The sequence below is a fragment of the Peromyscus eremicus genome, chromosome X (assembly GCF_949786415.1).
Source record: "Peromyscus eremicus chromosome X, PerEre_H2_v1, whole genome shotgun sequence".
Classification (NCBI taxonomy): Eukaryota; Metazoa; Chordata; class Mammalia; order Rodentia; family Cricetidae; genus Peromyscus; species Peromyscus eremicus.
Genome location: NC_081439.1, coordinates 128,947,845 through 128,975,640, shown reverse-complemented (window position 1 = coordinate 128,975,640; position 27,796 = coordinate 128,947,845). Strand labels below are relative to the sequence as shown.

The 27,796-nt window shown below is 38.6% G+C and overlaps 1 protein-coding gene across 2 annotated transcripts in view; it reads right to left on the bottom strand.

Moving 5' to 3' along the window:
- Positions 1 to 27,796, bottom strand: part of Mtm1 (myotubularin 1) — a 132,107-nt gene that overhangs the window by 29,105 nt on the left and 75,206 nt on the right. The window contains exons 1-5 of one of the 2 annotated variants that reach the window (XM_059250754.1): positions 13,959 to 14,023; positions 12,285 to 12,339; positions 11,378 to 11,527; positions 6,738 to 6,926; positions 1,035 to 1,220 (exon numbers count right to left, since the gene is read on the bottom strand). In XM_059250754.1, coding sequence (XP_059106737.1) covers positions 1,035 to 1,220; positions 6,738 to 6,926; positions 11,378 to 11,527; positions 12,285 to 12,339; positions 13,959 to 14,023 — 645 coding nt within the window. Of the gene's footprint in view, positions 1 to 1,034; positions 1,221 to 6,737; positions 6,927 to 11,377; positions 11,528 to 12,284; positions 12,340 to 13,958; positions 14,043 to 27,796 lie in introns of those variants that run through there. The other variant, XM_059250753.1, reaches the window with a different exon arrangement.

Genomic DNA, 27,796 nt, shown 5'->3' with positions numbered 1-27,796 from the left:
GGTTACAGAGAGTTGTGAGCCACCATATGGGTGACAGAAATCAAATTTGGGCTCTCTGGAAGGGCAGCTGTGCTCTTAATTGCTGAACCATCTCTCCAACCCCACATTTCCTTACTTCTTAACCTAATGTCCTTTTTCTTTTCTAGAGTCCCATTCAGGATACTCCACTATAGTTAGCGGCCACAATTAATTGTTTTATAATTCATTTTCTGATGATAAATTAAGAGAAATAAAAATTAGACAGGAAAAATAAAAAAAAAAACAATTCCTGTCAAGTTGGAAAGCATAATTTTGCCAGAGAACAATATATCTTAATAATTTACCTGCTTAAAATATGCTTTCAGTTGGTTTGTATATAAAACTATAGAGTTTGCAAAAGTGCTAGTCCACTAACATAGTTCCTAATACTTGTACTTTGAAAGAGGGTTTTTATGCTTCTATCAGGACAAACAATTGAATGTAATCAAAATGCAAAACCTATTCTTTAAAATTAGTCATTAGCCAGGTGGTGGTGGTGCACACCTTAACCCCAGCACTTGGGAGGCAAATGCAGGTGGATTTCTGTGAGTTCAAGGCCATCCTGGTCTATAGAGTGAGTTCCAGGACAGCCAAAGCTATACAGAGAAACCCTGTCTTGAATCCCCTGCCTCAAAATAAACCCAATAAAATTAGTCATTAATAAATTGTTAAAATGAAAGCAACAACAAAAAGGTACCTCTGTCTAGGTCTATGAGTGATATACCCAATAAGAATTGGATAATAAATTGGCTATTCACAAACAAACCTACAAGAGACTATTTACTACTGACAAGACTAGAAGAGAAAGCTCTACAGTCTCTAAACTTAAGACACATGATGTTGTGAAATCTTCAATTTAGGTAAGCAAATTATAAAGAAACATCAAGCTGCCAAATGTAGAATCTTCTACTACAGTTTCTTTTTCCATATGTAATTTTAAATATTAAAGGAAAAATTTCATCTTCTTCAAAATAAGTATTCTTTTATTCCTGCAAATATTTTTAGAATATACTTGCCTTGATATGTTCTAACCAATGAGTAGCCTCCAAACTGGACAACCAATGAGATTCTTCAATGTTGGGATAAACAATGTCTTTCACTTTTTTTAAAGATTCACGCATAACATGAATATTATGAATGTCTAAGAAAGAAAGTTCGGCGTTATGATATGCATCATCACTTTCATATCCTCCTCCTGTTGCCTAAGAAACAACAAGTTTACAATCAGTTATGTTTTTTATTTTATCAGTACCTTAGCCAAAATATCTCATAAGCTATTTACTTTAAAAATTTTAACCCAAACCCTTCTAATTTAAATAATGTGATTTTTGACTTCCTATGCAACACAAAACCTCAACAACCTGAGTCATACTTTGAGCTAGAGAAAAATGCTGGCAATTTCCTGGGGTGTGGGGTGGGGTGGGGACAACTGAATTCATCAGACAGTATTCTCTTCAAAATGTTCTGTAATTACTGGCTCTTCTAGATCTGGAAAAGCAAGAACAGGTTCTGAAAAGTCCTCCTCCTCCATGAATTTTGTGGCTATTATTGTACTGTTTGGGGAAGGGGTAGTCATACTGATGCAGCAGCAGGCAACTCCAACATGGTAAGCATTCTCACAGGCTATAACGTGTTAGGTGAAAACAGCTTTTGTAGCTAGACAAAGGTCAACAGCTCAGCTTCAGCCTCTCCTTACCACATGATCTGGTGCCAAACACTAACCTTGAAGCACCAGTGTCCCATCCTGTAAGGCACGGTTTACTCTCTAGGTATAACAGGATAAAAAGAGCCAGAATCCTTTACAATGGCTAACAGCAGTCACCTTCTGATGAGGCTCTATGATGCTGTGCTTTGTGATTTTACCTCTTACAGAAATGCCACAAGACAGATGTTAATACCCACAATTTGCACATTGGGAAGTAGAAGCTAAGAGGCTTACCCATTCCAAAGTCATGCAAGTACTAAATAGAATTTAAGTCTGCTTTGATTTCAGCATATAAACCTTTTCTACTGTATCCTAACCATTTTTCCACTATACAAACAGCAAGGACAGAGCTGCATGCAGTGGTTCCACAAGATTCTAAGAGGGACAAGATTGCCACCACCTACTGTATGAAGCACAATGTTTTGTTGCTGTTGTCTTTGTGGTGCGATGTATTGAACTCAAGGCCTTATACATGCTAGGCAATTGGTCTACTATGAAGTACTTAATAGTATTCACTTGTTAAGGTGGACTTCAGTTAACCACCACAACACTGTGAAAAGTATCCATTTCAACAATGATAAAAAGAAACATTATGAATTTGTTTAGGAACATGGCTGTACTTCGCTTAAAAGTTTTTGAAATGTCACAGGATAGGTAAATTTGGGCCCTTTAAGAAAAAGTGAAACAGTTCTGAGATTTTTAAGAGGTACTAACTTTAGACTGCCTGTAGGAGGAGCACAGGGAAGTGCCCACATGGGAATGAAGAGGAAAGTGCAATGCAAATGTGTCATCCATACAATAGCCCTCTTTTTCTTCATATCAGTGTTAGGAAGATAAGCCTGCATAGCCAGAGTTGGAACAACAAAGCAAGCTGGGGGCCCCTGATGCCCCAGGGTTACTTATAGAGATTTCTTGCAGTAAAAGTAAGGATATCACCCGAACTTCACACCTGAAAATCTGTGTCAGGCCAAAGGCCTCAGTCTCCAAACACTCTAGAGGAGAAAACATTTAGGCATGAATACTTCTTTCAAGCTTCATTTACAGAGCATCATCAATAAGTTAATGGGAAATGATCCCTTTGTTGTTGGTTTTTTTTTTTTTGTTTGTTTGTTTTTGTTTTTTGTTTTTTTTTTGAGACAGGGTTTCTCTGTATAGCCTTAGCTATCTTGGAACTCACTCTACAGATCAGGCTGGCCTTGAACTCAGAGATCTGCCCGCCTCTGCTCCCCAAGTACTGAGATTAAAGGCATGTGCCACCACCACCTGGCTGATTTTTTTAAGACAGCATCTCACATTGTATGTACCACAAGTTTACCTAGAACTGACTATCTAGCATAGGCTGGCCTAAAACTCATGGCAATCCTCCTGTTTCAGCATTCCAAGTGCTGAGATAATAGATGTGAGCCACCATACCTATTTTCTATTTTCTCTTTTTAGTCATTGTTTTGTTTTTAATATGAGTGTCAGATCTCCTAGAACTGGAGTTGCAGGCTGTTGTGGCTGCTGGGACCCTAACTTAGTTTCTCTGGAAGAGCAGTAAGTGCTCCTAACCACTAAGCCATCTCTCCAGCCCCTACTTGCCATTTAAAAAGAGATTTTTGCTAACAAATCAGCAGACAAATGTATCGCCTTCCCCTCTTCCTGGATGTCTACACTTGTGGAAGAAGGCCAGAGTTACTGGCATCTGCCTGGTAGTCCCTTATGTAAACTGCAGGCACAGATCTGACAAGTAAGAGTTAGGTTATTTTAGCTAGCTCTGCAAGCCTATATATAATGCAATGACACATCCATCCTCCCATAGACAGAGGGGCTGCTCCTCTACATGTGTGGCTGTTACATAATTATGGGGATTTTCAGAGATGCTTGACACTAGAGTTCCTTTCATAAGTAACTGAGCATGACGTGTAAAAATAAAAGCAAAAGGAAAAATACATGTTTTAGTCATTGCCAAAGTTTCTGGCAAAACCAGACATTAACACAGCCCTACTTTAATTCAGCACAGTGCTCTGCCCCAAAATAGAAGCAGTGTGGTGCTAGATCTTACCAACCCTGGGTTTTGTTTAAATGAAAATGATGTTTTGTTGCTGATTACATCTAAATATGCACAAGAGAGGAAAAATTATTAGGGGTCAAGAGAACAGAAGTCAGCAAGGGTAAAAATCAATTAGTCAAGCACAGACTGAGTTCCCCAAAGTTCAAATTCTCCATCTCTGGTTACCTTTGAAGTCTTCCTTTTGGTTTTTCTTTCTTCAACGAAAGTGAACAACCCAAATTACCTAGAATGTTATAAAGAGCCAAGGGCCTGTTGCTATGGATATAGACAAGTAATGGAGAGACAGAGCCTGGAGGAGAGGTTTTAAGAATGACCCAGAGTGCTTTAAGGCTTAGGTTTTCTGTTTTTTTTCCTTAATATTTTCCCTCTTTTCATTCCTAAAAGGACTAGAAACAAAGGCTTATTTTCCCAACATTAAAAAAGGCATTCAAGAATTCTGTTGCTATAATGAACTTTAGAGTTTAATATAACAAAGGTATTCATTTTACATATTTTAATATTTTAAAATATTCTTTCTAGATACTTTATTTTAATGTTACATCATATCTATTTCAGACTAAATAAGTACATGGAATTATTGTATTTTATACATGTGTTCACCCTGAGTTATATATGAAGATATTTAGATTTAATTTCCTAAATCCTTTACTTGTAATTCCTAATTGACTTACCAATTCAACTTCATGACTCTTTTACACAGAAGTTTGAAATTATTTCTACATAAACCCCAACTGTGTTAACAAATAGTTTGTCTAAAGCAAACATGAGGCCAGGGCAGGCAGCCCAGGATTAAACATGTAGGACAGCTGAGCCACATACAAATGGTAAAGAGCTGAGCCCATACACATTCACAGTCTAACACACCCTAGGGCAGACAGGCTTCACATGCATTCCATTTTGGAAATTGCTGGATCTATCTGGGCTGCTCAAGGACTTGCTTTGCTTTCTTATGATGGGTTCGGAATAATTGAAGATGTCAGATAAATGACCTTGGGATGAGCAAAGCATTAAAGATGATGAAATTTAAGTCTACAGCTGAGAATAATAAATCTGAAAGACAGAATTTGGGAGTGAGCAACTTGGGGCAGGCTTACAACACAGGTAAAGATGGGAGAATCAAAAATCTGAAAGACAGAATTTGGGAGTGAGCAACTTGGGGCAGGCTTACAACACAGGTAAAGATGGGAGAATCAAAAACATAAAACCAGAAATCAGGCAAGGTAGTTTAAACTCAATACTTGAGAGGCTGAGGCTGGAGGATTGCCATAAATTCTAAGCCAGCCTAGACTAAACAGTGAGACACTGTCTAAATCAACCTGTAGTAGAATATTATTTTAAAGTGTGTTACTTTTGTTTATGTTGCATTTGTTTAATTCTGTGAAGCTGTGTTATTGTGCCTGTCTAAAACACCTGACTGGTTTAATAAAGACCTGAATGGCCAATAGCGAGGCAGGAGAAAGGATAGGTGGGACTGGAAGGCAGAGAGAAAATATATAGAAGGAGAAATCTGGGAGGAGAAGAGAAAAGAGATGTAGGAGTGAAGAAAGAAGGAGCTAGAGAAGAAGGTGGGCTCCAGGGACCAGCCACCCAGCTACACAATAAGCTACAGAGTAAGAGTAAGATTTACAGAAATAAGTGAAAGGGAAAAGTGCAGAGGTAAAAGGTAGTAGGGACAATTTAAGATAAGGAAAGCTAGCTAGAAACTAAGACAAGCTAAGGCCTGGCATTCATAATTAAGAATAAGCCTAAGATAAGGAAAGCTAGCTAGAAACTTAAGACAAGCTAAGGCCTGGCATTCATAATTAAGCCTCCATGTGTTATTTGTTTGGTTGTTGGGTGGCAAGGCTCCCCAAAAGACCAAAGACCAACCAACAACACCAACCAACGAACCAAAGAAAAACACAAATAAGCCATTACAAGGCAAAAAACTCCTTTCCCCTCAACCCTCAAAGCAAGGTAGGCCTGTCAATCTTAGATCACTTATAAAGGGCAAACAAGCTTTTTACAGCTGCTTCTGGGGGCAACAACATACAGTCACTGATGTTTGCAGTGATGACCCTATTCCACTTGAAGTATATTTCACATATTCTGTTTCAAAAGGCAAAAAGCCAATTGAGATTTGCTTTAAAAAAAAGAGAAAAACTCAATTTCTGTGTTTGTGATTATAAAATTCATACATGGACCTACTCATTTCTTCAACTATCTTATATAAATGACAATTTATGGGTACAGATGGTATACATGAGGAAGTCTTCAGGTAAAATTGTAAATTTCAGATTTTAATACTAGCAGCTTCCTACAATTACTGAAGATAACCCACCAGTTCACACAATGAGAGTGATCATAGCCACAAGGGATCCAAAGACTATCTTTTGCGAAAGGGTCTAGACAAAGCCTTCTTTCATTATAGTTCTAGACATGCCATTTAATGAAGTCTTGCTTTGGCTTGTATTGGCTTGTTTATTTTGTGTTTTTGTTTAGTTGTTTGCTTGTTTTAGACAGAGTCTTACTGTTTAGTCTTGGCTGGCTTGGAATTCATGGCAATCCTCCAGCCTCAGCCTCTCAAGTACTAAGATTATAGGCTTAAACTACCTTGGATTCTCCTGCCTCTGTCTCCATGGTGCTAGGATTATGGCTGTTACCACTGTATATGAATAGGCTTAATGTTCATAATATTTCTTTTGTTATTGTTTATTCATTCACTTCTTTGGAGATAGGGTCTAATGTAAGTCAAGTTTGCCTAAAATTCATTATGTAGCTGAGGATGATCTTGAACTCATGTTCCTCTTGCCTCCACCTTCCCCATGCTAGAATTACAGGTATGTTCCCAGTGAGAGCCTGGCTTAAAAAATAATTACATAAAAATTCAAAATAAATTCACATATTGATATACTCTGGAAAAACCATCCATGGAAAACACTGTAGTTCATGTTACGTTAGGTTTCCATTGACTACACTCACCTTGTTGGCCACTGCATTTACACTGGGTCGTGCATCATAAATCGTGAGCTTAGAAATTTGTCTGTTAGTTTCCCTGATCACATCCAGATATTTCTCGTCATCTTTGTTTCTTTTACCACTCATACCGACAAGAGGCTGACTGCAGCGCATAATGACCATCTTGTTTTCTGGATGAATCCATGACAGTACCTACGGTTAGTTCAGAAAGTTTAATCTAGCACGTCTCCATAGATCATTAAAACTGACAATCATGACAAAGTGAATCAGTGCTGAAACCGGATACTTGCTTACTAGTAATTTTTTAGTGTGTGTGGCACCAGAACACACACATTTAATACAACTGCTCAGACACAATCAGAACAGTCAGGTTTACCAGCCTTTCTTTTAACACTATAAATTGATGCTTACAACAACAAAACTGAATTATTGAAAGAATGTAGAAAGTGTTTGCTGTTACTAGAATTTGGTAGCTTGAACTGAACATGTTATTATATGAAAACAACTTGAACAATAAGAGATGGGCAAAAGCAATCATTGCACTGCCCATGGTGGTAACTTATATCTACCAGTTCTTTCCCAACAGTCTCAATTCTAGAATACAACATAGGAGGAAGAAAATACTAGGGAAGCAAAGAAAGATTTGGGTGGCCAAGAGAGCTACCACTATCCACTTTGAAGTCTAGATCCCCAAGGCCTAAAAGGGCATATGTGGCCCACCCTCAGAGTCAGTCTTCAACTGACTGACAAGCCTGGCCCATGTGATGCTGGGCTTCTCAGCTCAAAGCATATGAAAAACTGTGCACATAAACAGTAGTTGATAACATCCCACAAAGTACTGAGCTGTATACTGCTGGTGTTAGCATTTAGGCATCTGTACTGGCCTGCTCTTAGGGTCCTGACAGGATATATCCTCAGCTGCAGCCACTAAGAGCATCCCTTGTGTGCATTTGCTATGTTTCTTTATAAAAGGGGGGTCTTGCCAACCTCCAGTCTCTTTCTCTTCCTTCACTCTCATCCCCAAGGACCCATCTCTGCACCTTCTCTTCCCTCCCCTCAATAAACCTCCCATGTGGGCCTGTTGTATGGTGTGACTCCTTCCCACCATTTTAAAAAAACAACAGCAGGTACTTCTGAAAATGTGGGAGAAGCCTAGTTTTCATTTTCATTAGCCAAGTTGGATAACTGTAGTGGACAGCAGTATTTAATTGATACTTCAAAATGGCTCGAGTGCTCCCAACACAAAGTATACACACACACACACACACACACACACACACACACACACACACACACACACACACTTACATAGTACACTGAGCCCTATAAATATGCATAACCACAGTGTGGCACTGAAAAATCAACTGTGAATGTTTGTGAATATGAAAGATATGTGGAGAGCAACCAGTTTTCCTGTGGTGCTACCCTCAGGCACTGAACTCTTGGCCCTCCCTAGTCAGATGGAGAAAATAATAATGACCTCAGATGACTGCAGGGAGGACAAAAGAAGAATGAGCATAAAGTATGCAATAAATGTGAGCTCACATTAGCTTCTAGAGGCAGGATCCATAGCCAGCAAAATCAGTTCCAAAAATGATTTTGGAAATACAGACACAAGGATGAAACAACATAATCTTTGGGCTCACTTAATATAAGATCAAATATTCTGATGACTTTGAAGCTATTCTTCTATGATGGCAAGTGACAAACATGGAAGCTTAACAATACAGTTTTGTTATGATGCTGTGAGCTTCTCACTTCTGAAAAATTGTCACATTATAATAAGAATGTGCGTTTGTTCCCAGAACAAATATCTGAGTCCTTGTGCCATGCTAGAGATCAGCCCATGCCAAGGAGGCTCAAACCTTAGGAAGCCCTGGGAAATCCACTGGCCTACCTTAAACCTGCATCTTCTAACCCATAGTGTGGGTCTCAGATCTGCCCATCTACTTCCTATGACCTGTATAAAACTGTGCTTGTCTGAATCCTATCATGAGTGTACTCATGAGGCCCACTTCCCCTGAGGACTTAAAGGCAGGCTACAGTAGCTAGGGGACAGTGGCTCATTCTGGCTTTTTTACTTTTTGTGCATGAATGTTTTGCCTGTATGTATGCCTGTGCACTATACACACGCTTGGTTCCTTCAGAAGCCAGAAGAGTGTGTCTGATTCCCTGGAATTGATGTTGTGAGTCACCACGTGGGTGCTGAGAATCAAACTCTGGCCTACTGCCAAGAGTAGTTTGAACTCTTAACCATCGAGCCATCTCTCCAGTTTCCTAGCTACCTTTAAAAAATTGTATTTGATGTAGAAATGACTGGGAACAAATTGTGATAGTACTTTATTTTATTTTAAATTATGTAGTTTATATTATTACTATTAAAATTAATTTTGAGAAGCCATCAATAATTAAAAAATGTAGTCACTAAAAGATGCTTATTACAGTATTATTTATTTGGAATTTTTAACATTTATTTATTTATATTGTGTGTGGGGTCATGTGAGTGGGTGGGCATATGCCACAGAGCATGTGCAGAGGTCAGAGAATGAATTAAGGGAGTTAATTCTCTCCCTCTACCATGTCAGTACCAGGAATCAAACTCAGGCTGTCAGGCATGGCAGCAAGTGTCTTTATTCATTGAACAATCTCCCTGGCCCATAGCATTGTTTATAAGAGCGAAAAGTCAAAAAGGACATAGAAATCTTACAGTAGAAAACTGATTAAATCATTGCACAACTAGACACAAATGTATGAACTGTTCATGAATAGTTAAGGTTAAGATATATTGCTAGGGAAGAAAAGTAGTCTGAGATCCAAATTAAAGGATAATTCAGTGCTGGTTCTCAATAGGTGGCAGGCTGGTTTTGCTTAGAGAGTATTTTCTAAATCTCTCAAATGAGTACATATCACTTATCCATTAACCAGCTTCTATAAAATTAAGACAATCTTGTTTGTTTGAAAAAAGGAATATGCATCTGTTAACAAAAACATAATGCAAGTGCATGAGTTCTCTAACCAGTGGTATTTTATTATAATGTGAACCTGATTTGTGTTTAAATGAGATATTTCTCACAAACTATTTTTATATTTTTATGTTTATTTTTAAAGGACTACATAATACTTATGTTTTCCATAACTGGCATATTCGTTTTCTGGACAAATGTTCTGAGACCTATTGTCAACAGTCACATAATCAGAAGGTATGTTAGGAACAGTATATGACCAGGTTTATAATACATAATAGATCATTATAAAAATAAATATGACAACTTAGCCTTAATATTTTTTAAGAAAAAACAAGTTGGTAACCTCACAAAGAAAAAAACAATAACATGCTAATTTTTCCCCTACACTAGACTCTCTTACTCATGAAGAGCAACAGCAACTATAGGAACATGGTAGTAGACTGAGGTCAATGGCTTAGGCACAACTGTCTCATTTCTTCTCCTGTCCCATATGCCACAAAACAGACAGACATACAGATACAGACACACACACACACACACACACACACACACACACACACACACACACACACACAGAGTATTCTACAAAGCAGATGTTCAATGAAGACTGAGTTGATAGTGGACCAAACCCGTACATACCACACTAGCACAGTTCTCCCTTTCTGGTATAGGCAAGGCACATATCAAAAGACAAGTGTCTTGTGTCACAGTAGTACAGTCTGCTGCTCTAATACAGAAAAGCATGTCCAAGTGCAGCATAAGACCTATCTTCTAACTCTAGCTTCACATTCTACTAAAGAACATACTTTCAAGTATAATTTTATCAGGAGGATATGAACAGACACTAATCAGAGAAGCAAGTGAATTTAGCTGACAATATATGAAGTTTTCCCAAAAAATATCCTTTTAAGGACAAGAATGTCTACACATAGAAGTCAAAGGCAAGGTGAAATTAAATCTTAATTTCTTCAACCATTTTTTTAAAATCTAGTAATTTGATACAAAACCCAATGTACTTATTATGACAGCTCTTGAAAATTAACAGGGGAAGAAAAAACAATCTCTAAATTTTTAGGCAATAAAATTTATGTACCTAGTAGAAAGTATGACATGTCCATAAATATTTAAGTACTGCAAAAGAACTTTGTGAGCTAGGCTCAGTAACATGGTAGCATAATGTCTGGAATAATCTGTACTTGACTCCAGTTCATTAAGGGGATTGAGGCACCCTGCAAACAGGATGCAGATAAGCACATCCTAGGGTCAGCATAAAAGCCTGCACTAACACAACACGTTCTAATAGTTGAGTCCCTTCTTTGCAGCACAGTTTAACTAACATTTAGCAATTGCCTGCATCTTGTCAGGTATCATGCCATAATGAAGACAACAACCAAGAGCCTATCCTTTCCTACATCATTGAGTTGAGTTGTGCCACTCTCCCTGGTACTTTCATTTAGAACTCCTTCCCTGCCTTACTTCTGCACCCTGGATTCAGAGCTCCTAGAAGGCAGGTGTTCGTTCTTTTCCCATTTCACACAGTGCTACACTTGCAATAGGCCCTTTGGTAATTACTCATCAGAATGAAACTCTAGAAAAAGAATGCTCCTCTGAATTATATGACTGCAGTTCTTATGAAAGAAAAGGCATTCTCTGGGAGAAATGTGACATGGTACTCACAGGAATCCGATTTCGGGATCTAAAAGTTGCAACTCTCCTGAGATCATCATCTGAGGTCTGATAGGGAACCACCAAAAGAGCAGGGTATGTGTCACAGAGTTCATAGCACTTATTAATAAAAGTTATCCTCCAGTGGTGATTGGGTAGGCCCTGCAGGACAAAAGGAAATGTAAGTCAGCATGAAATGACTTCATCTCTGCAATATCTGGGCTCTTTCTTCCTTCTAACATTATGTGCTCATCTCTCTTTAACCACAGAGTGATTGGCAGCCTACTTATTTACAATAAGGATATCAAATCAATGATATAGACAACATGAGCACATGGACAAAACACTAGTCGTTTCCAGAACTGAACTATCTCTCGTAACTGTAGGTTCTACGGAATTTGAGGTCTTCCTTTATTTCATGTAGACATATTCTTTACTCTTTGTGCAATACAGATAAACCTAAATTCATCTCCTAGCCATGCACCCTCCCCCTCCATTCCAAAGCAAAATACCATAGGCAGTGTTAACCTATGTCTCCTTAAGGGTAGCAACTTCCTCTCCCTGCTCCAAATAAGACAGAGAGATGCAGTCTGCTCCCAAGAGAAAAGAGGGTAAGCCCATGAGAAAAAGCACTGGGGGGAGGGAAAGGAAACCCCTCTGGGGAGGCTCATTTCGCCACCTCCGACAAGTTGTTTAAATCAAGAGGCTAGAGACCCAGGATCATTTTGTAACTTGTGTGAGGAGTGAAGTCATTTTAAGCAGACTGCTAGTATGATAGGGAGACACAGAAGCCACCCCCACATCCACTATGGACAATAACCAGAGGTGGTGGAATATTCTCTCCCCATACTCACAAATGCACAAATACACACATGAACGTGAGCTAGGTGGGTGTTTGCTTTGGGGACAGACATTGTACCTGTTCTTTAGGTCTGGCCCTATGTACCACGACCAAACAGATGTTGAGTCTGATGCTGAGTCCAATTAGAGAGTTTTAAGTCCCATCAGAAAGTTACAAGAAAAAAAAGATTGAATATAATGGCAGTCTATAACAAAATACCTTCAGAAGTTCATCTATGCATGCAATTTAAAAAAAAAAACAGGAAATGTTTTGTTTCAAGCTAGAAGTTCAAACTAAAGAAAAGTCTTACTATTGTCAACTAATGATAAATAAGGTAAAATATTTTCATACACAAAATGAGAGAGGTTTATTCCTAAATTGTGAACAATATTCTAATGGTCTTTCTTCCATCTCAGTTGTCAGTATAGAACAGAGGACATTAAAATGAAAGGTATACACCCTTTGAAAAATCAGTAGTCTAAAGTTGATTCATAGGAACCCTCCTAACTGTGTTCTAGAGCAAAACCTCCCTTCACCTACCCCGGGTATAAAATCTGCTTATGAGTATGCAAACCACTGATCAAAACTGAAAATGGAAGTCAAGCAGGGTCACAGTGGTGAAGTGGTGGCTAGGAAGTTCTTCACAAGCTTAGGGTTCTGGAATAGTACTTTGTGTTCATACAAATCAACTGGCTCTAATTTGATTCTTGAAAGCTCATTTCATAACATTTCCAAATTATAATAGGAACCTCGTAGAAGAAATATGAAAAATTCCATTGCAAAACTCCTAGCTGTACCACAGAATTGGTTATATTAGAGGTCAAACTGTAGCTTTGTTACATAATATGCTTGTTTGTGACATTCTTCATCAAAGTTCTTATATTTTTCCTTACTATGTGTAGGGTGTGTATGACATGTGCGAGCACATGATGCACATGTATACACAAGTGTTGATATTTGTAAGTACACATATGAAAGCTCTCTGATGTCAGCTCTCTTCCTGTATTGTTCTATACATTATCTTTAGAAACAGGGATCTCACTGAACTTGGAGCTCCATGATTGGCTAGACTGGCTGGCCAGAGAGCCTCTGGGATCTTCCTGTATCTCCTCCAGTGCTGGGATTACAGGTCTAGGCTACCACATTTGACTTTTTACATGGGTTCTATGAATCCAAGCTCAGGTGCTCAAGCTGCAAACACTTTACTTATTGAGTCAATTTCCTAGCCCAAACCTCATGCTCTTATAACAAATGAACATTACACGTAGATGACATTTATATGAGAGCATAATTAAGCTGTTTGTGGATACTATACATTAATTATAAGAATACATTCTAACTAAAGAATTCTAACTCATTTGAATCTGTAATTCAGAACATATATAAATTAAATAAAAAGATCAGTAATATTTAAGCTTACACACACACACACACACACACACACACACACACACACACACACACAAAGTAATGTATAGAGGTTTGACTTTTCTAGACCCTAAGTATTTGACTTATTTTATAAACACCACAAAATGGATGTTCCTCACCTAGGAACTTGAATATGGCTACAGAATGAGCTTGCCAGTTACAAAAGGAAAATAATGAACAATATTATACAAAATGTAGATGACACCTCAGCCATGGACACATATTAGGCAAGGCTGTTATTTATTCTGAGATGACCAACAACAGAATGTCCCTATGCATGTCTGCAATTCAACACACATCAGACAACAGAATTTATTGACTTACCTGCCTTCTGTATTCTTCAACTGGATTATAAACAGTCCACCCATCCACATTAAACTTCTCTTCATTTAAAAATGCAAATAATGGCTAGAAAAGGCCAGAAACAAAAGAATTTCAAGTTTGGTGTGAAGCAATAGTCTATTTGAAAAGTTCATACTTTTTACAAAATAAATTTCACAGATTTGCTAACCATGAAACTTCAACCCAACTTGAGACTTACAACAAAGAAACAACTGTGGAAAATTCAGATCAGCCTTATGCTAACTTACATTTTTCAGGAATAATTACTTTTGAAACCTCAATGTTCTATGGCTACAAATGCCACCTGTTTTTTAATGATGTTACATACACATAACACACACACACACACACACACACACACACACACACACACACACACACATCAGATTTCCATACTAAAAAGTATCTATGAATATTAAATACTATTATCAACTGATCAGTTAAAAGCCACTACAAATAAAAGAAGAAATTCAAGAATAATTATTAAACAGTGCACCTGTCTCAAGAGAGTATCATCACATGTTTATCTATTTAAAGGGAGACAGAATATTAGGAAACATTTAATTAACTGCTCTCTATGAATTCTGAATCAATGTTCTGGCCTCTGAAATGACAGGACTCTGACCTCTCAAGGCACTATTGATGAATTTCCCAGCTTCACATACCATCTGTCCCCCAGTGAACATTCTAGCCTTGCTCTGGAAGTGGCTATCTACATGTCAACTCCACAACCTCCAGGCACCTCAAAGGCATGGAGTGGGAGTAGGGGTGACTCTAAGGCTAACACCACAAACCAAACCCCTGGCTCCACCTCAATTGTCCAGTTCTTCCCAGTCTCTTCAGTTTAGCCAATGAGAACCCCATCCTTCTAGGTTATCGAGCCAAGTACTGTACTGCCAGTCTTGTCATCACCTGCCTACCCCTCTGATCTCTCACTTGACTTATCACAGTAACTCTGAATTATTACCATTTTCAACTGTATGTCTCCAAGATCAGAGCAACAATTCTATAACATTAAGTTAGATCAAGTCATTCCTCTGCCAAAATCATCCCATGGCTTCCTGTGGTGATATTGTGTCCCCCAATATATTGTTCACCCTGATAAACTTATCTGGGGTTAGAGGACAGAACATCCACTAGATAGACATAAAGGCCAGAAAATGGTGGCACACATACCTTTAATCCTATCACTTGAGAGGCAGGGATCCATCTGGATCTCTGTGAGTTCAGGACAACACTGGGAACAGAGCCAGTTGTGGTGGCACACAACTTTAATCCCAGCACTAGTTAACCATAAAGGTCTGGAGGTCTATATAGACAGACAGGAAGTGACAGAGCTGAGCTGGAAGAGGAAATGATGTAGCTGGGCGGAGAGGAAATGAGTTGGTAGAACAGAAAGGCATATAGGCGTGGCTATACAGGAAGTAAGTCTCTTTGGAAGCTGCAGAGTTGGTGAGGTGAGGTTAGCTATGGCTTTTCCTATTCTTCTGATCTCTCAGGTTTTAACCCCGATATCTGGCTCTGGGTTTTTTATTAATAAGACCATTTACCATTTCATCTTACAGCTTCCCATTTGGCTCATGGAAAAGTTGGAGTCCTTCTAATGGCCCACATGGCTGTCTGCCACCTGGCCACTTCTGGACCCTCTATACATAGTTACTAAAACAGAGCTTGGTCTAAAACACATATTTTTTGACTGAGTAGCATAGTGAATCCATGAAGCACCTGCAAATCCTGGAGATGCTGTGGCTGGGTGATTGTCCAATAGGTATCCATCTCCCTATCCATTTTCTTCTGTAAACTACTCTGAATGTCAGTGTCCCTTCCCCTGCATTACATAGAATTTCTGGAAAAGTCTTTGCAGCAAGTTTTCTTTTAAGGTAAAAACTAATCACCAACATTTTGGAACTCAATATCTTCTTGAATTTTCCTAAGCATGTGACACTCTTGGTGGCTCTCAAGTCTAACAGTGTCAGACCTAAGTGCTATATTCCATAGTATATAGCATGCATCTCACATATTAGCCATGGCATGGACCACTTAAGAAACTGACCAAGGCCCCAGCCTGACACTGATTTAATGCTTAATTTTTCGATGCCAGTGGAGAGAAGAAATGAGGTCTGTTAACAGATGTTTACCTCGGACTTTGGTGAAAACATCACTAATATACATAGTGGACTTCTCTAATCATTAGCAGAAAGTCTGGCACACAATTAAGCAGTTTATTGGTGACATATCATCACTCTGAACACCTGATACCATCCTGGTCAGTACCTGGTATGGGTAAATACTCACTATCCCTAAATGCTATGCTCTGAGCAGAGTTGTAGATGGCAGATAATTTGAGAATTAAGGATGTGTGGCTATAGACTTTTGAAGAAAACAGTTTTTTTTTCTTCCTGAAATAAGTTCCTCACTTCTGCATGACTTTAGTGGCCTCAATTTACTTCTTTGCATCTCTCTCATGAAGCAGAAGTGAACATGGAAACACTTTCAAAATAAATGCTATTCCTGAACCAATGACTTAGATAAAGTTTTTCTAGAGAAATAAAAGTAGGAATGTTCTTAATAGGTCAGTAGCACTTTCTAGGTACATTACTATTTCTTAATCTTTGATATTAACACTTGTTGCCTTGAGCATTCCTTGATGTATTTTATATGAAAATTATTAGAATATTAAAGCTATATGGTTCGAATTGCCATCATCTCTGTATTATCTTCAACGTCTTAGACTAAAGAGAAATCAACATACAGGCAATGCCATTTTTTTGTCATTAGTACAAAAACAAGACAAGGTCTCCATCAGCTATCTATCAGATGGCCTTTCTCAATTAATTCCTTCTACAATGACACTTCACATTGTGAACTGGGTCACAGGAGTATCCAACCTGCAGCTAGTGCATGTGTCGCACAATCGCTATCAAAGTGATTAACACATTTGTAGGTAACACCATGTTTCAGTGTGAACTCTCTCCCTTCCCTGTAGAAGGCAGCAAAGAACTGGTGACAGGAAGAGCTCCTCATTTACTCTTGAAGCTAAGGGCCAGACTCACAGCTCACATATTTTGGAAAAAAATTTTTGAATCACATAATTGCTAAAATTTCTCTTCAGGAAATAATATAGCAACATGTGTGATGCTGTATCTGAGCCTGGGTGGAAAGCACTATTTTCACAATTCCAACAAATTAGCTTTGAATTCTAGGGAAGTATGTTTTAAAAAGCATTCCATAAACCATTTGGCTCAAGTAAAGCAACCATTCTAGAACAGTAGATGCTTATAACTTTCAAAGCAGAACATACTGAGATTTTTCTAGATGGTTTGTTTTTTTCTTAAAGATTTAGATAAGGGAAAGAAGCAAGAATTTTACAATGTAAACTCACTGTTGCATAACATGAAGTCAAATAATTACAGAAAATAAAACAAATATTAAGTGGGTAATCTAAGTTAATGGAATCCATACACCAGTATATCATTAGAAAGTACAAAATCCCCCACAAGTGGTAACTTATTACCAACCTAACCCAAGTCCCTCTCTGAAAAACATTTTAACTTGAAGTTAATGGGTTACCTGACTTGAGATTTTCAACTAGCATTTTATTTTCTCTTCTAGACAATAACTTTAGAGCTTTGAAGTCATTAGTATTTCATTAGTGAATTGACATTCCCAAATATAACCTTGGGTGGGTCTGGTTTTGACTCTCTGAGAAGTGAAGTCTCATTGAGAGACCATAACCAGGTATAGAGCACTTTCTATTCCAAGCACCAAGCATGCAGTGCCATTTGCTTAGTAGGTGAGGATGTCATCTACTCTCTTGATTATTTAAGCACTGATTCAATTTCTTTGCCTATAAAAAACTCAAAAAGGATTCAGTCCTAACCTAGTAAAGTCAGAAGAGTGACATGTTTTGCCAAGAATTGGTGATGTGTTATTGGTCAGTGTGCTCTTTGTAGCTTCCTTCTGGGGTGTGGTCCTTCCCCAACCAGGGTTCTTTCTTAGAACTGGGGTATGTTTGGCAGGTTCCGTTTCAAGATACACATGTCCCACCTTACTTCTAGGGAACGAGAATCTCTAAGGTCTGTAAGAGCTAACTTCCCTCCTGCCCTGGTCCTAGAAGGGCAGGTAGCCTATGGAAGAATGCTTAAGAATTTGTATGTAGTCAAGTTATTTGAGCAATGGCTCTTACTTAAAGTTAGAATCATAGGATCACAGATTTACAGAGAATGTAAAGGGGGACTCCATGTACCCTTCAGCTAGTTTCTCTCAATAACATTTTATGTAACAGAACAATGTCAAGACTGGGCCAGGATATTAGAAAAGCCAGGCCTGGCCCAGGCTTCAGCAAGTGCACAGGTTTTTCCTTTGTTTTATCCTGTATATCAATATCAATTTGGGCATTCCATCACTTCTAATACCTACTAGTCAAGCTGTGGAGACTAACAAATAGAGCATGTGCATGTTTTTCCACATTAAAAACAGCACAATGTAACATTTAAAAAATGTTAAAGGACAAAGTTGAGATAAAAATCTCTGATTTTGCACAAGGGGAAAAACAGCTTGGACATACAGAATATAACTTGTCATTTTCATTTAGCTACATTTAGCATTGTTGCGTCTTGGGGGAAAAACTCCAAAAAAACAACAGATTCTGGCTTTTTGCTTAGCCATTATTTTAAAATGGCACCTATATAAAGATTTGCTTAAACCATGTACATAAGTTTTAAAAAAAAAACTCATTTTAAGTTAGCATATAAAGTAATAGGTTTCATTATGGTATTTTACTACATGTATCTTAATTTTAGACTGAGTGTTTCAAATTTTATTGAGATGTATAAATGTCTCCTCTGACTGACTGGGGTTCCTCTATCACATGAGACCTCTTCCTCACACAGACCTGTAGTGTCACCTCAGAACTGGATGTTGAGAGCAGACTGATGAAGACTCAAGGTCATCTCAAATGGAAGACAGTTCCATGGAAATCATGTCTGTAGTATTTAGGGGCCTGGGTATTGTGCAGTGGTGAGACTGATTGCCTAACATGCATAAGAGCCTAGGTGCAAATCCTTAGTGCCAGAAGAACAAAGAAAAAACAATATCCCAGGGTATACTGAGGAGCTCTGTACACTTCTAAGTGCCTTCAAATGACATGACCATCCCACAGCAACACATAGATGTTTAAGAAGATCAACTCCTTTGATAAAGTAAACAGACTTATTTCTCTGAATATTTAACCTCAAGATTCTAGGGGGCCACTTACTAAGTGGTTCTTTTCTGACATTTTTATTTCTGTTTTGGTAGGTTTGATTGTTTTTAGACAAACACAGTCTCATTCTTGGCTTGCCTGGAATTCTCTATGTAGAGCAGGATGGTCTCAGTTCTTGGCAATCCTCCTGCTTCAGTCTCTCCAGTACTTAGATGATAAGTATGTGTCTCTATGCCTGAGTTTTACTTCATTTTAACGGGAATTTACAGGACTATTTTTTCCAATTTTAATTTCTGATATTCTTCTGAACTGATGACCTTTGTAAAAGCTACCATTCTACTATTTTAGGACATACAATGTCCTCACTTGTACCTTTTAGATTACACTTAAGAAACAATGTTCCTTCATTTCAGAAAATGTTTTTTTGAAAGTCTGAAGAACGCTCACATTTAAAGAATCATAGAAGGTACTGCAGTCTAAGTAATGAAGATAATTTTATTAATACTTTGAGAATTTAATACAATATATTTTGAGCATCTTAGTTCCCCTCTCCCAACTCCTTCCACATCCACCCCCATCTCCTTACCTCCCTAACTTATTTTTAAAATTATCACAACCAATATGTGTTGCTCAAATACTCTTGGGTGTGAGTCCTGCCCTGGAGCATGGGTTGACCTAGGAGTGGTTACACCCTAAAAGAAGACAGATTCTTCCTCACCCAGCAGCTATCAAATGCCAAGATCTCCTCACCTAGGAGCAGAATGTGCCATGCCCACATCTCAGCTTCCATTCTGGTATTTAGTATGCCTTAGGCTTGTACAGGTTTTCTAAATGTCATCACAATCACAGAGTTCATACGTGCAGTTGTCCTGTTATGTCTGGAAAACACAGTTTCCTTATAGTTATCTACCACCTCTGGCTCTTAAAATCTTCTCCTTTTTCTGTAAAGATTCTTGAGCCTTGGGGTGAAGGTAGAGACATCCCATTTAGGCTGAGCACATGATAGTGTTTTATTTTCTACACATTGGCCAGTTGTGTGTCCCTGTGTTAACTGTCATCTACTATAAGAGAAAGATGTTTCTCTGGTGGGGGTTGGAGGATGCACTAATCTATGGGTCTAGCAATAAATCATAAGGAGTTGTTTTGCTACTACTATGTTCATTTAGCAGAACATAGTATTAGTTTTTCCCTTACAGCCTATAATCTATTTAGTCACAGGTTTCTGGCCCATTAGCAGTACCAGGTATGGGTTCTATCTCATGGAGTTGACACTGGATTCAATCACAAAGTGGTTGATTAATCCCATAACATTTGCATCACTATTGTATCAACGGACAAGTCTTGACAGGCCAGTCATTACTGTAGCTCATAGGGTTCATAGCTGGGTAAGGTTGATGACTACCTTTCTCCTCCAGTAGCATGTATAGCACCTTCCAGTACTATGAAAACTAGGCTCTCTCTCTCCTCTCTCCTCTCTCCTCTCTTCTCTCTCTCTCTCTCTCTCTCTCTCTCTCTCTCTCTCTCTCACACACACACACACACACACACACACACACACACAAAATGAACAACTTTTAAAAAGAAAAATGTTGAGACAGTTTCTACAAACTTTTGCTTGCCTTTTACCATAGTACCATCAATTGCTAGCACCCTTATACGTATACCATGGCCCTTGACAACAAACCCCTAGATTGGTAATCTGTCTGGCTTCTTCACATTGCACACCACTCATTCAGTTAGCCCTAACGTGGCTGGTACTCCTACTCATCTTTCAGTATTTGTCTCTTCTAGCAAACCCTTTTTTGAATGTTCTCATGAGATCTCATGTACCACTGTACTATATGCATTTGCTTGTCTACACCATTCAGGTAATAGTGCTCCTTAGGGAGTGCCTAGAGACAGTGGAAATCAGTTCCAGGTCTGGAGGCCCTACCATGACAAAGGCATTGAATGCCCATGCAAAACTACAGGAAGAAGAGATAAAAAGAGAAGAGGAACAAAGGAAGGCTGGCCCTCTCAGATGGTGAAACATCTTACAAATCTTGAGCAGCTAAGAGCTAGATGTGGTAGCACATATCTCTATTCCTAGCACTCAGGAGGTAGAGCTAAAAGAATCAGGAGAGGACTTCATGGACAGCCTCAGCTATACAACAAGTTTAAGGCTAGCCTAGGTTACATGAGACCTTGCCCCTCTTCTAATGGAAAAAAAGCCCATGTCTTCAACAACTAAAATAGCACTGCGCTAGTGTTGTGGCTCAGTGGTAGAATACTTGGCCAGTATACACATGATCCTGGGTTACAAAAAAATAATTGGTATACCGCTAGAATGACTGGTGCAAGAAGAGAAGTATGACACATCACAGACTACCTATCTATCAGTGGACTAGTCAACTATGGTGGTATTTTATTTGTACTGAAATGTGATTTTAATTGTATGTTAATAAATAAAGTTGCCCAGGGGTCAGAGCTATTAGAGCCATAGCAAAAGCTGGGAGGTGGTGATGCACGCCTTTAATCCCAGCACTTGGTAGGCAGAGCTAGGTAGATCTCTGTGTGTTCAAGGATACAGCCAGCACTGGAGACACACGCCTTTAATTTCAATACCAACCATAGAAGACCTGGAAGTGTGTACAGACAGGCAGTGATGAGACGGTCATGTGGTTGGGTTTACAACCAATGAGAAGGCAGAACAGAAATTATATATAAAGACAAACACACAGGAAGTAGGTCTCTTTCAGAGAGCTCTCTTGGCTGAAGTGGCTAGCTGCAGCAGACGGGTAAGGCTCTTAGCTCTGATCTCTTGGCTTTCTTTGCATTGGTTCTGTGTTTCTTATTATAATAAGATGTTGGTTACATCTACAGTCAACAAATGGTATTTCAACAACAAGGGCCTTGCACAAATATATTCCTATTAAGTTTCAAATCTGGGACAAATGGCTGAGGTGCCTATTTAACATATAAAAGTGGACCTGGCTGTCAGGTTCTCCTAGCATCCCTCAGTCCCTACCTGTTACAAAGTATGGCTGGCATACCCCGCTCTCTATCCTAGTCTCCAGCCCAGGGCCTGGGCTGCTCTTTCCCCAAAGGCTCTTCCATATATAGTCCAGATATCTGGTTATCTGGCCCCCTTTGTCTTTTGCCCTCTTAGCTACAGCACCTGTTTCCCTTCTCTCCCCTCTCCCTCCTTCACCTTCTCTTCACATGGCTCAGCTAAACCTGGTCATGTCCAGTCTGGACTCTCCCAGATGTCCCTGTCTCTTCCTATGCTCTTTATTTTATCTATAATAAATTTCTCCTCCACCATACCTAGGAGCAGTCATGTCCTTTACTTTTATTTCTTTTTTCATCCAATTCCAATCCCAAAGAAATGAAACTCCTAGAAGAGCATACGATAATGAATGCTTTTATAGTACTGATCAGGGAAGCATTTCCTAAGTAAGTTATAAAGGCAAATTGTACAAAGAAAGGCTGCCTTCATGGGCCTCAGCTCTCTCTCCTTATGAAGGCCTGCTTACCTTGTATGCCCTTGTCGTTACCTAGAAATCTAGATTTTGGAGCATTCCCACCATTACCTAACTCACTAAAGTAGTTTGCTGAAACTGTATTCTGTATAAATGACATGGGTATTTCTACCCCTGACTTCTTTCTTGAAGTCTAGAATCTGGTATGTGCTAGAGAGCAGGGACCTTAATGACCAACTCCTTCTAAAATCCCTGGGCCCTAAGTCTTACATGCTTCCCCTTTTTAGCAACTCTAGAATTTTGATAAATATCAGAGCATGGGTGCTTTTGTAAGCAACTTTTGATAAAAACCCAGAATGAGCTTTCTTTGTTGGAAATATCACAAGGGCATCCTGTCCTCACCACTGGAAGAAAACTCTGGAAGCTGTGGCTGGTTTCCTGGACTTTGTCCTGTGCAGCTTTCTCTTTGCTGGTTCTACTCTCTACCTTTTGACTGTAATAAATCATACCTGTACATACAAATAAATCATACAAATAAATGTTGAGGCTTGGAAGTTGTAGTGAAATCACTGCACCTGAAGGTGGTCTTAGGGATCCCTACCACATGGTCAACAAATTCTACCAAATAAATACCCTAAAGTTCTCCATAGCTAAAGCACTATAAACACAGTCCGAAGTCATACTGAGGCAAGCATGAACAACTCATATTACAAGTCAATAGAGCTATTAAACAAGGAGTGCCTGCACTTAACAAGACCAAAAATGAAATGAGCAGAAGATAGAACATAATGGTGCAATATCAAAGAGCATTCAATTTCATGTGATACAAAGCAGAACTATGAATCTACATTTTTTCCTATCATGATGCAAAGATAAAGAGTTAGAAGACACCCTGAGTTGATATGGTAGGTAGAATAGTGACCTCCCAAAATGGCTGTGATCTAATCTTTGGAACCACTCAAATTAAGGTTCCAGAAGGAGTTATGATTGCTAATAGCTGGCCTTAAAACAGAAAGAAAGTAGCCTGGATTATATGGGACTCCCTCATAATCCTAAGAGAACAATGAACACAAGAGGGAGATAAAGGAGGCAGTGAGAGAAGCAAAAGGACCACAAGACAAGAAACACAGGTGGCATCTGGAAGGCCCAAAGGCAAGGAAATAGATTCCAACCTAGTGTCTCGAGAAGGAATGCAGCTCTGTATAGATACCTTGACTGTAGCCCAGAAATATTCATATTCATTCTCTCTCTCTCTCTCTCTCTCTCTCTCTCTCTCTCTCTCTCTCTCTTCTGAGCTATACAACTATAATATAATAAACTAACTTTTTTTTATTCACTCAGCCCATCATAGCAATAATGGGAAACTAACACATTGGAGAGGCTAAGACCAGGCATTCTAACCAAGAATGTATACTGGTATATCTGCTATAAAGTGGAATTTTCCAGAAACAGTAATTCTACTTCAAACCAGTTAGCCTAAGAGGTACGTGAATATATACAAAATGATGAATATGCAAGGCCTTTCACTGAAGTATTTACATTGTGCCAAAATGGAAGCATTTTAATATATCTATCAAGAAAAGACTAATAAATTATAGCAAAGTCAAGAGAATATTGTGTAGTTCTAATGGAGTAGAGAAGAGTGGAGAAGCCCATCTTTGCATCATGATAGGAAAAAATGTAGATTCATAGTTCTGCTTTGTATCACATGAAATTGAATGCTCTTTGATATTGCACCATTATGTTCTATCTTCTGCTCATTTCATTTTTGGTCTTGTTAAGTGCAGGCACTCCTTGTTTAATAGCTCTATTGACTTGTAATATGAGTTGTTCATGCTTGCCTCAGTATGACTTCGGACTGTGTTTATAGTGCTTTTGCTATGGAGAACTTTAGGGTATTTATTTGGTAGAATTTGTTGACCATGTGGTAGGGATCCCTAAGACCACCTTCAGGTGCAGTGATTTCACTACAACTTCCAAGCCTCAACATTTATTTGTATAATGAGAAGCCCATTCATTATGTAATTTCTATTGTGAACAAAAAAGCAAGACACAGAGATTGTATATTGCATGCTACCATTAGGGTTAAAGGGGGCAAAGGCTGTAAGTAGCTTGTGTAGGTTGAGCATCCCTAATCTGAAAATCCAAAATTCCCAGAGCTCCAAATATGAAACATTTCAACTATAACATACTTAGCATATTTTGTGTTTTGGAGTATTTCATATTATAAATGCTTAGCCTATAAAGCCCATGGAAATGTTCCACAATCCAGAAAACACCAACATTGGAAATATATTTTGTCCCAGCACTTTGGATAAGCAATAGTCAAGGTTTCCCCTAGCACTAGGTGGGCATGTAATTCATTGAATGAATACACTGGTTATTTGTGGAGAAGGCATGGGATAATGTGGTAAAGTACACAGGAAGGGTATTACTTTTTAAAACTGTTTTGTTTTTGTTTAAATGACTTATTTATATACATTGGTGTTTTACCCGCATGTATGTCTATGTGAGGGTGTTGGACCCCTGGAACTGGAGTAACAGACAGTTGTGAGCTGCCATGTGGGTGCTAGGAACTGAACTCTAGTCCCCTGGAACATCTGCCAGTGCTCTTAACCGCTGAGCCATCTCACCAGCCTGGGTTTTCAATCAGGAATATACAACAGCTATTTAAAGATTAAATTGAGGGCTAGGTAAATGGCTCAGTGGGTAATCTGTAAGCACAGGAACCTGAGTTCACATCCCCAGAATGCATGTAAAAAGTCAGCTGTGGAGGTGTCTTTAACCCCAGCACTGGGAGAAGCAAAGACAAGAGAATCACTAGGGGCTTGCTGACAGCCAGCCTAGCTATCAGATTCATTGAGAGACCCTGTCTCAAAGGAATAAGGTGGAGAAATGGTTGATGGAAACATAATGCCAACCTCTAGCCTCCATACAGTGAGTAAACCTACCTGCACATACATGTACACTTACAAAATTAAAATATGTTGAATAAACACTTTACCTACACAGACCATTCTAACGGACTGGTTGCTAAAGATTCATATTTATTCCATTCATTAACTTGAGTATATTTATTGGGTCAATATTTACTGAGGACCCATTATAAACAAGGTATTAAATAGAGAAAACAACAAGGAGGACAATATCACTGTAAGGAGTTAGAAATTCTCCACAGGAGATAGATGAAGAGGGTACAGTGTAGTGGGTACCTGTTCCACCTATGACCTTGAGGTACCAGCCCCTAGGGCATGGCCTTGGAGCTAGTTTAAGACTTGAGGGGCATGTATGGCTCACATGGTGTGGACTGACTCAGGTGGTAGGAGCAGCATGAGACAGGACATCAGCTTTCCAGGATTCTGCTATGATTTTGCCTTATTCTGTTTAGTGAGTTGTTCTCCCCAATATAATTTCTGAATAAATAGTTCCGTTATCAGTATCTGCGGGTTATCTGCAATATTCTGGTGTCTAAGGTGTTTTAGCTTTCTTACAGGATCCCATTGAGATACCATTGCCCCCTAGACAGCAGAAAGTGATTTTAAGAAAATGACACCTCCTCTCCCAAAAGGTTTTATTTTCTCAGGGTTATGGATAATTGTCAGCTGTTAAGGTTTGGTTATAAGTTGTAATAGGTTTTGGGGTGGAACAATAAGGTTTAGACTCAGGATTCTCCTTTTGGAAAAGAAAAAAGGGAATAGATAGGAGGGGAATAGATAGGACAGGATATTGAGGTAGATTATTGTATCTACTTGTAAACTAATTTAGCTTATCAGTCTTGATAACTTGCACTGGTATGGATTCTTATATATTGATACAAATGTGAACTATTTTTCTATTTCTGTTTAAGATAATTTGTATATGATACAAATTCAAAACTCTATTTGTCATATTGTACACATGTTCCTACTTCTGTTTAAAATATTTTGTATATTGATACGAATGTAAACTTATATTTGTCATACTGTATTATGTTCTTCCTCTGTTTAGGATATTTTGTATACGGATACATATTAAGGACATGACTGTCATACTGGCACTATATATTTCTACCTCTGATTAAGATATTTTGTAGACTGTCACAATTTTGGGATCATTGTCTTTATATGGTACATTTGTTTACAGATTACTTGAATGTAAAGCCTTAGTCCTTACATTATTTAGGTAGATAAGACTTACAGATTAATAGTCATGCTTGTCATATTCATAGCTATGTTAGGTTTTCCAGATTTACAGAAATATTTGTCAGATGGATAGGTAATCTTCAAACACTTCATAAACCTAGAGAAAATGACATTTAGATGTTTTGATAACTTAGAATTATGTTGGTGTGGAGACACAATTGCTCCTGGCAGCACTGATCTACTCCCGAGGGAAGGTTGGGCATCAGAGACATTCCATATGGAAGTTTGTCTTCTTCTTGGCAAAAAATGGACTGCTGGGCAAAGGACTGCCCTTGCCTCGACTGCTGACAGTTTACACACTGTCCTTTCTGGGTGAGCAGGACATAAGAAAAAGTGACTGCTGAACCTTGACAAGGCAGGGTAAGACAGTCTTTCAAAATTCCTGCTTCTGAAAATGGTCTGTCAAATATTCTAGGCCTATAGCGAAAATGGATGCCCCAATGGTGCTGAGAAACATTAGGTGATTGTCCAGGCTGCTGGCTGTCTCTGTTAATTCTTGCAATTTTTTGGAAGTTGCTTGCTTGCACTTCCTGTTAACTCAGGTAATATTATTTTCCTTCTCAGGTCTTTGATGGGGTTGAAGACTAGATACAGTTATAGTCTTCTCATATATTAGCTAAGAACATTTTAGTTACTAAAGTTAGATTCTTCAGGATAAGACAGCTATTGGAGTAATCTCTGTAACTTGCCATTTACCTATGTTCTGGACATTTCTGGACATTTAGTATGTGTCTCTTGTTTGATGTTGCTCTTGTCAGTTGTATTTCTATTTTTGTTTATGTTATTACTGTTCCCCTCTCCTGGACAATACTTGATAATTGTTCCTATTGTATATAGTTTTGTTGTAGGTTAGAACTTTTTTATTTAGACAAAAAGGGTAGATGTAGTGGGTACCTGTTCCACCTATGACCTTGAGGTACTAGCCCCTAGGGCATGGCCTTGGGGCTAGCTTAAGACCTGAGGGGCACATACACC